Source organism: Scyliorhinus canicula, chromosome 3, assembly GCF_902713615.1.
Source record: "Scyliorhinus canicula chromosome 3, sScyCan1.1, whole genome shotgun sequence".
Lineage (NCBI taxonomy): Eukaryota > Metazoa > Chordata > Chondrichthyes > Carcharhiniformes > Scyliorhinidae > Scyliorhinus > Scyliorhinus canicula.
In genome coordinates this window covers 35628811-35641057 of record NC_052148.1, presented here as the reverse complement: position 1 = coordinate 35641057, position 12247 = coordinate 35628811, and the positions used below count along the sequence as shown (strand labels likewise).

The window sequence follows — 12247 nt, the reverse complement described above, 5'->3', positions numbered from 1 at the left end:
CCTCTTTCTCTTCTAGTTCCTTTACTTTGCGTTTGGATGACAGCTATCCTGCCATTCACACCTCCTCCGGACATTTGTATTGTTTCTTCGCTTACCCATTACCACTCCCTTTGGCCTTGCACCATTAATCTGTCATTTATTTTTTTTCCTGCCCTCTACCCTACCACAGACCTTTCCTTTTGTTAATCCTCCTCCCATGTATGTGCTCAAAACATTTCTACGTTTGCTCAGTTCTGAGAGACGGTCATCGACCTAAAACGTTAACTCTGTTTCACTATCTACAGATACTGCCAGATCCGCTGAGTATTTCCAGCATTTTCTGTTTTGATTACGAACTTTCAACTCTCATTTTGTGCAAAAGGAATAATCCAAACATTTCTTTAGCTTTAATTACCAATGGCCTCAACTTACAATTTTCATCCCCATGTGTTGTTCACCAGTACTTGGTGTTAGCAGTTGTTTGGAGATGGCCTCTCTCTGGGTTGGATTGGTTACACTCAGGATAGTACGAGACCCATCTTCATTGATTACCATAGAAGCTCCAGGATGCGTATTTGGCCCATTTAACACTGCTTGCCTCAGCTCCTGCACATTCCACGGTGTCACCGGCTGAGGATAGGTCAGCTTAGTCGCAAAAACCTTGTAAGAATTTAAAAAGTCAGTGCTTTTCTTTGTTGTTGAAAAATACAGATACACACAGGTGGACACAGGCGTGCGCGGCGGGGATGTACACAGGGGCGCGCAGAGGTGTGCGCAGGGACATACACAGGGATGCACAGACCATCTCTCACACACAGGCCCACACAAGTTCTCAGTCCTTCCATCGCCCACCCTGGTCATGGGCAGTGGCCTAAATGGATCCAATTATTTCCATCAACACAGGCACCATTAAAGGAGTTGCTGAAAACAAATTGCACGCACTGGCTTATTCAAACAATTCAGTATGTAGCTGATGGAAGCTGTATTCCCACTGTCCCCTGTAGTTGGCAACAATGTGACAGCTGAAATTGTAACTCCGAAAGATACAATTTTGATCACACTGCAGTGTTTATATTAATATCCTTTTATGAAGAAGTATGGGCAAAATAATTATTTTTCTTTTAACGCTATTAATACTCATTCAATTCTAGACAAGTACAGTGGGATTCAGTGAGTTGTTCACACTGTTAACTCTAGGAAGCCATTGAAAGAGGAAGCTTTCTTTGTAGCTTCATTCAATTGACTTTAGTTCTTTATTACTGTCACAAGTAGGCTTACATTAACACTGCAATGAAGTTACTGTGAAAATACCCTGGTCGCCACACTACACTGTTAGGTACACAGTGGGAAAATTCAGAATGTCAAATTCACTTAACAAGCTCGACTTTCAGGACTTGTGGGAGGAAACCAGAGCACCCGGAGGAAACCCACGCAGACACGGGGAGAATGTGCAGACTCTGCACAGACAGTGACCCAAACCGGGAATCGAACCCGGGTCCCTGGCGCTGTGAAGCAACAGTGCTAATTGCTGTGCTATCGTGCCACCCACAAAGCAGGGCCCTCAGATTTCACCCTTTGCACAAACCCTCCCCCATCCGTCCCCATATAGAATCCAGATCCCTTTAAGGAAGGGATGGATTGGACAGGTATTTAACTCGGGGCTGGACTCTAAGACTAGAGGGGTCGCAATCCTGATTAATAAGCGAGCGTCATTCGAGGCGAGAAGAACAGTTGCAGATGTGGGAGGCCGTTACATCATGGTTAGTGGGAAGCTGGAAGGGCTGCCGGTGGTACTCGTGAATGTGTACGCGCCAAACTGGGATGATGTAGAGTTCATAAGGAGGATGTTGGGGAAGATCCCGGACCTGGACTCGCATAAGTTGGTCATTGGGGGGAGGGGACGGGACGGACTTCAACACAGGCTAGACCGGTCGAGCGCAAGGACCGGCAGGGTGCCAGCAATTGCAAAGGGGTTAAAGGGGTTTATGGACCAGATGGGGGGAGTGGAGTGGACCCATGGAGGTTTGGGCGGCAAAGAGTGAAGGAGGTCTCTTTCTACTCACATGTACATAAAGTATACACCCGGATCAACTTTTTCATCTTGAACAGGGCTTTACTGACGGGGGTAGTGGACACTGAGTATTCAGCGATCACGGTCTCGGATCATGCCCCACACTGGGTGAACCTGCAGGTGAGCAAGGAAAGTGGCCAACGCCCGCATTGGAGACTGGATGTCGGACTGTTAACAGATGAGGAGGTGTGCGGGCGGGTGAGGAAATGTATCCAGAACTACCTGGAAGTTCATGATACGGGGGAAGTCTCGGCTGCAATGGTCTGGTAGGCACTGAAGGCAGTGGTCAGAGGGGAGCTGATCTCGATACTGACCCAAAGGGAGAAGGTAGACAGAGCAGAGACGGACCGACTGATAAGGGAAATGCTTCAGGTCAACAGGAGATATGCGGAGACCTCAGAGGCAGGGCTTTTAAGGGAACGACGGAGGCTACCGGCGGAGTTTGGCGTGTTAACTACAGGGCAGGCGGTGGAGATGCTGAGGAAGGCAAGGGGGCGATTCATGGACATGGAGAGAAGGCCAGCAGAATGCTCGCACAGCAGCTTAGAAAGAGGGAGGCAGCCAGGGAGATTGGGAAAGTATGGGACAGGGATGGGAACCTGGTCGGAGATTCAGCAGGGGTTAATAGGGCGTTTAAGGAGTTTTATAGCAGGCTGTATGAGTCGGAGCCCCCAGCTGGGCCGGAGGGGATGAGGCAATCTTAGGAGGGCTGAGGTTGCCGAAGGTGGACGAAGGGTTGGTAGAGGAGCTGGGGGCCCCGATCGGGATGGAAGAAATAGCAGACGGGCTGAAGGCCATGCAGTTGGGTAACGCCCCGGGCCCTGACAGGTACCCAGTGGAGTTTTATAAAAAGTTCTCTGGGATACTGGGGTCTCTGCTGATGAGGACATTTAATGAGGCAAGGGAGAGAGGGGCGCTTCCCCCGACGATGTCACAGGCCACGATCTCGCTGATCCTGAAGCGGGATAAGGACCCGGAACCATGTGGGTCCTACAGACCGATCTCCTTATTAAATAAGGCCGCCAAACTGTTGGCCAAAATGTTGTGATCTAGGATCGAAGACTGAGTTCCGGACGTGATTGGGGAGGACTAGACGGGATTCGTTAAGGGCACCAGTTGGCGGCCAATGTTAGAAGGCTGCTGAATGTGATCACGATTCCCCCAGGGGGTAGGGACGTAGAGGTAGTGGTCACAATGGACGCAGAGAAGGCATTTGACCAGGTGGAATGGACCTATCTGTGGGAGGTTTGGGTTTGGACGGGGCTTCATCGACTGGGTTAGCTGCTGTATCAGGCGCCCATTGCGAGTGTACAGACGAACAGGTTGACATGGGGCTATTTAGGCTGCACCGGGGAACGAGACAGGGATACCTCCTCTCCCCACTGCTGTTTGCGCTGGCCATAGAGCCACTGGCAATTGCGCTGAGAGTCTCAAGGGGTTGGTTCGGGGAGGGGTGGAACACAGAGTCTCGCTATACGCAGGTGACCTGCCCCTATCTGTTTCGGACCCACTAGAAGAGATGGAAGGAATTATGAGGATTCTGGGTGAATTTGGCCGGTTTTCGGGTTATAAATTGAACATGGGAGAAAGTGAGATGTTTGCGATCCAAGCAAGGGGACAGCAGAGATGACTGGGAGAGCTGCCGTTTAGAGTGGTAAGGGGAAGCTTTCGGTACCTAGGCATCCAGGTGACACGGGAATGGGAACGGCTACATAAAGTTAAATTTGACCCAACTAATATACCAAATGAAGGAAGATTTCTGAAGGTGGGACATGCTCCCGCTATCACTGGCTGGGAGGGTACAGACAGTGAAAATGACGGTCCTCCCGAGATTCCTGTTTGTGTTTCAGTGTCTCCCCATCTTTATTCCACGGACCTTCTTTAAACGGGCCAACAAGGTGATCTCTGGCTTTTCAAGGGCGGGCATGACTCTATTTCCATCTGCAATTTCTTTCTGCTCTCCAACAATCTAGTGTCTGGGGAATCAATTACTGGCAGTCCGCCTAGAAAATGGAATCTATCTGTCTCTGCCTCTCTACTCTCCCAGATGTAACCCTATGCGCCATGTAGGAGATTATCTCCCCCCAATGTCCCGATTTCAGGGTCCCCAGGTTGCGGGTGTTGAGGCCGCCTCGTTCCTGTTGAACCCAACATATTCCCCAATGGGGGAGGCTATACACTCACAAAATCTCTTACCCGTGAGCTACAATGTGTTCAATCTCCACGGGGGTTGCTGAGAGCAGCCTGGCTCCACCATCAGGTCAATGAAATGCAGAGCATGATCTGAGATGACGTTCACCGAGAACCCCGACAAATATGACTCACCCTCGAAAGGGCTTTCCTTAAGGCCCCTCGATGTCACAAATAATCAAATGCCTCCTTGATGCCATTTAATACTGTTGACGACTCTTTCTGTCACTTTGCTGATGATGGAGGGTAGACAGATGAGGTGGGAATTTCCCAGGTTAGATCTGTCCTCCTATTTTGTGGTCAGGATACACCTCAGCAATTTATGTTGTAACTGGCTAGGTGTGGAGCACAGGGCACCATCTCTACAGCCAACGCGGTATCAGGGTCCACAGTCTTTGCTGGGTTCAGTGCACTCAGCCGACTTTATGTAACAAGGGGCAAACCAAATGGACTGAAGATTTCCATGAAGCATTGTGTTTGAAACAAAGTAATTCAAAATCGTCCTTCAAATTAAGATAGGAAAAGTAGGACGCAAAGATGCAAATTTAAACTCGCAAAAGACATGTTTTAGAGCTATTTGAAAAAAAACTAATTTCAAGAGCATTAGGCATTTTAGAATATTTTCTGGCAGAGAAACAAACCCTTTCAAAGCGCAGCTGGATGTTACTTGGAAGAATTAAAGCACCAGAGTTCTAAGTTTGACGAATGGAACAAATGCTTCACATTCTTCTGTTTATATCTATGACAATCGAAGAACGTATTTAAGCTGTTGTAGGACAGCAGGCTCCCTCTAGTGGTATCTCAATTTATCTCACACATGATATTTTGAGATGCTGGTTTATGGTGACTTAATGAATCAAGATTTATTTACAATAGGTAGGATTTTTATCCCTGTGTTTTCAGATCAGATTCTCACTTCACAGAATTGTTACAGTGCTGAAGGTGGCCACTCAGCTTAAAATGCCTGTGCTCTGGGTTCTCGCTCGAGTCCTTCCTATTATTGCCTTTGTTCCCACTTTTATTTCATTATTTTTGGTCCGTGGACCCATAATCAGAATGTGCCTTTAAGCAGAAGACTCAAGCTGAAGCAGCTTGTCAGGACATTGTGTTCCCAGCTTTTATGTTTGCAGAGGAGAGGCCGGGGGGTTGGGAAAGGGGGAGCAGATAGTTGTCAGTCTAATTATTATACTGTACATAATAGAAGGTTACTTGTGTTAAAGTTACAAACCTGGTGCCTGTAATTTATTTGGGCTCAGCCAAATACCTCGGGTATTTTAAATAAAATCTAATTTCACCTGTGTTCCGACTCCGAGTCCAGTGAGGCTGGAACTGATGGCATACTAGCCCAGTCGCGACACTCTCCAAATTGAGCAATATGCCTTAGTGCCATTCTCATGCCCCATCCCCCATACCCTTGAACAATAAATAATCATCTATTGCCCCTTTCGCCTGTTTTTCAAGGAAACCAGCAATCTAGTTTGTACTGGAAAATCCTGATCCAGTCTTTCTTCAACACCGCTTAACCCACAAGCAAGCCCAGGGCGCCCTTGCTTATTTACTAGGACATATCTGAATCAATAAAGAGTTTACCATTGGGACACCAATCTCATTGGTATTGATGTACATGTCGGGGCAGATGACTGAACGGGCTGCATAATCCACACGTTTTCCCATCATGTGCTTGCGGAAGAGACCATCCTTCTTTTCCAGGATCTGAGTTCAAGAAAAGAGGAGAATCATTAGGAAAAGGAAAGCTCACGTCACGTTTGTTAACCCACGCATGTTAACCTCAGCCAATCCACCCTTCCACTCTGAAGAGAATATGAAATAAAATTGTAAATCCAGGCATTTGGATTTCATTTGCTGATAACCTCACTGACCTCTGCTGCAACTGGATACGGTTCAGGTTGTCTCTGGTACTCAGCCTAACTGGCATTCCTCACACTGATATCACACAACAGGCTGTTCAAACTCGGCACAGGAAGATAGCCCCCAGGACACTGTCATTACCCAATGTCCCTGGAGCAGCAGGAACCAGTGAATATGAACAAAGGAAAAAGGGCGACTTCTCTGCTACTGGGGATAGCTGCAGCTCCCCATTTGTTGCTTACCCAGCAGAGATCAGCTAACACAAAATTGTTAGTTTGACTTAAAACACAATGGTATCGAGCTTATAAATCACGCTGAGTGTCATTTGAACATCTAATTCTAAAAAACAGACAGGAATCATATAGTGCAGATTCACTTTAAACAATATATAAAAGATTACTCAGCATCTTAATAAAAATATCTTACAGGAGAAAGAGAGAATTAGATAGCATAAGGAATATTAGATTTCCCCCGGATACCCTTCTTAACTGAAAATATCGGCCGTTCTCAATTTAACTTTTGTTAACCCAGTTAATTGCACCAAATGACTTGATAATAGCCATACGATCATACGAACTAGCAGGAGTAGAGGCTGCTCCTCCATTCAATAAGATCATGGCCTCACCAATGCCTTTCTTAGATTTCTTCTTACTTTAATGATCAGCTTTAAGATCTGCAACAATGACATGCTCAGTTTTTGATAGCTACAATCACCAACAAGAACAACTACTGCAGCCTGACGCCTGTTCTGAGAAGCTTGTTATTAAATATTTCTTTAAAAAAAAAACCTAATGTTATGTTTGGTACAAGCAATCCAATTAAAGGAGCACGGTAGAATGCAACAATCGCTTCAATTTCTAGCATACCTGACGGATACCTGGAAACTTGTCAGTAATCAGTTTGTCCATATCACTATCAAAAACAATATTGACGTGGCTCTGAAGGTGTATCCAGGCACTGTGGAGTTTGTCTGTCAATGTTTGCCCAGGGATACCAGATAAGAAAGCAAGGTCCATCCTAGCTGACACGTCTTCCGCCTGAAAGTTGAGCAAATGGTGTTAGCACATTCTGTCACTTCACTGATGGACGGTCATCAACCTGAAACACTAGCTCTACTCCTCTCTCCACAGATGTCGCCAGATCTGCTGAGTGTTTCTGACATCATCTGTTTTCATTTCAGATTTCTGGCGCCTGCAGCATTTTGTTTTGGCTGTAATGTTTTGTTTACGGTAACATCACGCAGCCCACATGCCCATGGGCAGATTGAACAAAGAACAATACAGCACAGGAACAGGCCCATCGGCCCTCCAAACCTGTACTGGTCATGATACCACCCTTGGCCAAAAGCCTCAGCACTTCCTAGTGCTGTATCCCTCTGTCCCCATCCTATCCATGTATTTTTCGAGATGCTTTTTGAAAGCCGTTAATGTACCTGCTTCGAAAACCTCCCCAGGCAACGCGTTCCAACGGATTGAAGCCATTAAAATGTCTCGCTCCAACTCTATTTTACCCACAGGAGGTGGGGGTGGGTCAGGCCGAGTTTATAGCCCGGCAACATTTAGGGCGTGGGCTGGTGTTGGGCAAGGGAGGGGCTGAATCCTCTTTGGGGGGGCTCCTGTTCACCTGCCGCGCCAAGATCATAACCACCCCACCCACCAACACTCTGTGGCCTCTCAAACCTGGCACCCGCAAACCCCCTCACCACCATTGCTAGGATCTGCTACCCAAGCCCCACCAACACATAAATTTAAGTCTGGCTCCATAACCTCCCTTTGCTCAGAGACTGTCTATAGTCCCAGCCTCGGTCATTGCTGAACTTAGTGAAGTTGGGACTACAGAGCTGATGACCAATCAGATTGACCACTTGCTCTCTGAGGCATGACTTTCCCCTCAGATGGCGGCAGGATTCTCCACTCAGGCAATAAACACTGCTTCCTGTTTTGATGAATGTGAGAAATTGGTATTTTAAAATTTTGCATTTTATATGTTTTGTAATAATGTTTTTTAATGCCTGAGTTCAGGTATATATCTGCTGCAGTAAGAATATTAAAGAAACTAGGTTAAGGTTGCCATACACTGTGCCTGCAGAAGGTGCAATTAAGATGTCATAAAACTGAGATCATCATTCATTCCAACCACGTACATTGTTTACCTCTTAATCACTAATGGAATTGTGTTTATAGAAATAAGGTTCCCTGGGGTTTAGATAATTATGGGGTTGTGGTTAGCCTTAGTAAAATGGTCAGAACCCAGTTAGTGGGATAGAAATTATGTAATTAATAGAAGGAGCCAGGTCTGTAGCAGACAGGAACAAACTGCACGACCTCCTTGGGGTGGCCAGGGTGAGTAGGCAGCACCAACCCCATCCCACACACCCGTAACACCCCGCCTCCCCCCAGACACTGCTCCACCATACACTCTTACAGGAGCCGCTGGTAATGGGGCAGGCTCTCAGCCACAGTCCCAGGTGCCAAGCAGTGACGAGGACACCGACACGGACCTGAGCCATAGAGTTATACTAGGCGCAGCTGCCCCCCTCACAGCTCGCAGGATGGGTGAGGGTGAGGCACCGATTTTACCGTTGTAAAACACCACAGTTCCTCTGCTGGCGTAAACATTTAGCCTCAGAAATGGTGAATCCAGCCCAATGGATTTGACACATTGGACCACAAGTCTTGTTATACACAAGTCATTTTGTATACGTCACGGCACTGTTCCATCAGTACACAATGCAAAGCCGTACAGCAGTTGTTAAAATGGACTTAGTTACCAATCTCTAAGCTTTTTTATTTAAACAATCTTAAAAAGAAATCAAGTATGTGTTCTTACCTCCTGTGTATTTAATATATCCTCAGTTTGAACGGACTGCACTGTCTTGATCTGCTCTTGTGCCATTAGAGCCAGGAGCTTGTGTATCACCTGAACATCTTTCATCACTGCTTGTAGATTAACTGTTTGACCATTGGTGAACATCTGGTCTCCAAGCCGATTAATTGGACGAAACCTACCAATTGCAAAACAAAAAGGGAAAATGCTAGATAGAAACTTGAACCATGCTGGAAATTGTTTGTGGCCGAGCCCAAGAAAAGTTTCTCTTCTCCAACATAACAAATACTTTAGCTGTTGGGTTGTATATAACTTGGGAGTGCGGCTAAAAAAAAAAAGATTTTCTTAATCGAAGCTTTTTGCCTTGCATTCATCAGAACATTGCATTCAAGGGCAGCACGGTAGCATTGTGGATAGCACAATCGCTTCACAGCTCCAGGGTCCCAGGTTCGATTCCGGCTTGGGTCACTGTCTGTGCGGAGTCTGCACATCCTCCCCGTGTGTGCGTGGGTTTCCTCCGGGTGCTCCGGTTTCCTCCCACAGTCCAAAGATGTGCAGGTTAGGTGGATTGGCCATGATAAATTGCCCTTAGTGTCCAAATTGCCCTTAGTGTTGTGTGGGGTTACTGGGTTATGGGGATAGGGTGGAGGTGTTAACCTTGGGTAGGGTGCTCTTTCCAGGAGCCGGTGTAGACTCGATGGGCCGAATGGCCTCCTTCTGCACTGTAAATTCTATGAACAACCAGCAGGAAACAGCAACATGAGGGAAACAACAAATTTATACTGTACAAGAGGAGTGCCAGAGGCCTTTACATATCAGAATCCACTTTATCAACCAATCAGCATACAGTAAAAAGTTGCTGTTTCCCATACATCGATATTCTTGCGGATTGTCCTGATGAATCCAAACAAAAAGCTTTAACAAAAAAAATGTCTTTACAGCAACAAAACAAAGTTCAAAATTACAAATAACTCCAAGGACTGTGGACCTGCAACTAATAAATGTCTTTTTTAATGAAAATAGTTAAATTAAGTCACCACTTTAAGATACTATAATGCAATTTGACAGGACAAATTCTCCCTTCGAAGTAATCTTACCTGGAAGGAGGTACGACAACAGCATCGAGGAAGAACATGTCCAGGTTCCAGCAGGTCTTTGTATTGTGACGTATTCTCAAGCCAGGAAACAGGTATTTCAGGAAGAAGCCTAATCAAAAGGAAGGATTGATTTAAAGAAGGATGATGATTTCATATTTTAGACACACCATTATTTCCCTGGCCATTCATAACATGTGCATCATAAACTGTCAAAGGATTGTCAGTAAAATTGCTTTTGAATTTCTAAAGTCGCAATTCAGTTTCAGTGTTTATGTCGAAAAACTGTCCACCCTCCTTGTTACGGCAACACTACAGATCAGTGCATTAGTTTTAGGCTGTTGAGGTGCAAGTTTCAATCCAGTTCAAACTGATGATATGAATGTTTCCTTTCTATGCTGACTCCAAGAGCCCTGCATGAGCTAATCTGAACATACCAAACCAGTTAATTGTGCACATGCGTGGTGCAAACACTAACTTGGCGGGGAGATAGTGGTAACATCTTTGGACTAATAATTCACTGGCCCAGATTAATGCTCTGGGGACATGGATTCAAATCCCAACATGGCAGCTGGTGGAATTTAAATTCAGTTCATTAAAGCAAATCTGGAATTTAAAAAAGCTAGTCACAGAATCAAAGATTTGTTACGGCACAGAAGGAGACCACTTGGAAAAATATATCTTCATTCTTCAATCAGAATGGTCTACCTCCAGCACATTCCCCAAGTATATTTTATACATAATATTGTTCTTTCTCTACCTCCCTCTCTGACTCTCTTTGGTTCCCCTAAATGCACTCATAAAATATTTACCTTCATTTTCCCATACTTCCACCATGTGGTCTTTGGCAGTGGAGGGAGTCAGAAATCCTCGTTTTCCAAACAGAGAATCATCAAGACCTTGTCAAAAGGTACAAAAAAAATTAATAAATGTCTGCTCACAAGTGCATGACAGAGAAAAAAACAGTAAGAACTTGCATTTAAAAAGCATTCTCAGCATGTGGCAATTAACTTCACAGCTAATGAATTGCTTTTGGAAGTGTACTTATTGTGATATAGGCAAATGAAACAAATATGTATCCGGCAACTTCCCACAAACAGAAATGACCAGTTAATCCACTCTTATCCATTCGATCATAGCCAGTGCATCTCCAGCAACGGCTTCTCTTCCTCGTTTTAAAACCCATTTCCAGCCTCACCAACACATACCTCGGCAGCTTTACCAGGCTCTAAAACTCCTCCGCCACCCGCCCGCCCGTCCTGACCTCTCCATTGAACCCCTTGTTATGAGGTCACCATCTTCATCCCCACCATTGGCTTCAGCTTCCTAGGATCCATGTTTTGGAGCTGAATCCCTAAACCCCTTTGCTGCTCCACTTCCCTCCTCTCCTTCCACAAGGTTTTGGAATCACATTTCCTCCCATCTCCTTAGGTTGTTTGTCCGTTTTTCAGATTACACCTTTAGGATGGGGCAATACAAATTCAGATTGCTCTCGATGTGATTGATCTGTTTTCATGGCATTGGTTGCAGGATGGATGTTGGCCAAGAAAACCACCTGCTATTCTTCAACAACACGCCATGGACTATTTTGCACTCAGATAAACTGGGTCTCGATTTAATACCTAAAGCTATATAGGTCGCTAAACGGGTGCAGTGGCAGATGTTGTAGGCTTCGCCTCATTGATTGCCCGAAGGCTGATCCGGTTAGGGTGGAGATCAACCTCTCCACCCTGGGCCCTGGCGTGGCAGGGGGACCTGCTGGAATTCTTGACGCTTAAAAAGGTCAAATTTGAACTGAGTGGCACACCAGCTGAGAAAGCAGGCAGCCACCAGAGAAATTGTGCAAATCAGGGGTACCAGAGGCATGTTGGAAACAGAACCAGAGAGGATTAACAAAACCTTCAAGGCCTTCTACCAAGGGCTGTACACCTCAGAGCCCCCAACGGGGAAGGCTGGGATGAACCGGTTCCTTGATGGACTGGACATACCAGTCGTGGGAGAGGGCAGGAAACGGGACCTGGAAGCACCACTAGCACTGGGAGAGATCATGGACAGTATCAGCTCCATGCAGACGGGGAAGGAGCCGGGACCGGACGGATTCCCAGCGGACTTCTACAAAGAATTTGCGACAGCGCTGGCCTCGCACCTGCGGGAGATGTTCACAGACTCGCTAGCTAGGGGCACACTGCCACCCACGTTAGCACAGGCCTCAGTCTCA

The 12247-nt window shown here is 46.1% G+C and overlaps 1 protein-coding gene across 1 annotated transcript in view; it reads right to left on the bottom strand.

The window, feature by feature from the left end:
• The window catches only part of polr1a (RNA polymerase I subunit A), a 148972-nt gene that overhangs the window by 118757 nt on the left and 17968 nt on the right, over positions 1-12247 (bottom strand). Inside the window, exons 7-12 of the mRNA XM_038793303.1 lie at positions 10842-10928; positions 10033-10141; positions 8939-9113; positions 6976-7146; positions 5831-5953; positions 412-639 (exon numbers count right to left, since the gene is read on the bottom strand). Coding sequence (XP_038649231.1) covers positions 412-639; positions 5831-5953; positions 6976-7146; positions 8939-9113; positions 10033-10141; positions 10842-10928 — 893 coding nt within the window. The remainder of the gene's footprint in view (positions 1-411; positions 640-5830; positions 5954-6975; positions 7147-8938; positions 9114-10032; positions 10142-10841; positions 10929-12247) is intronic.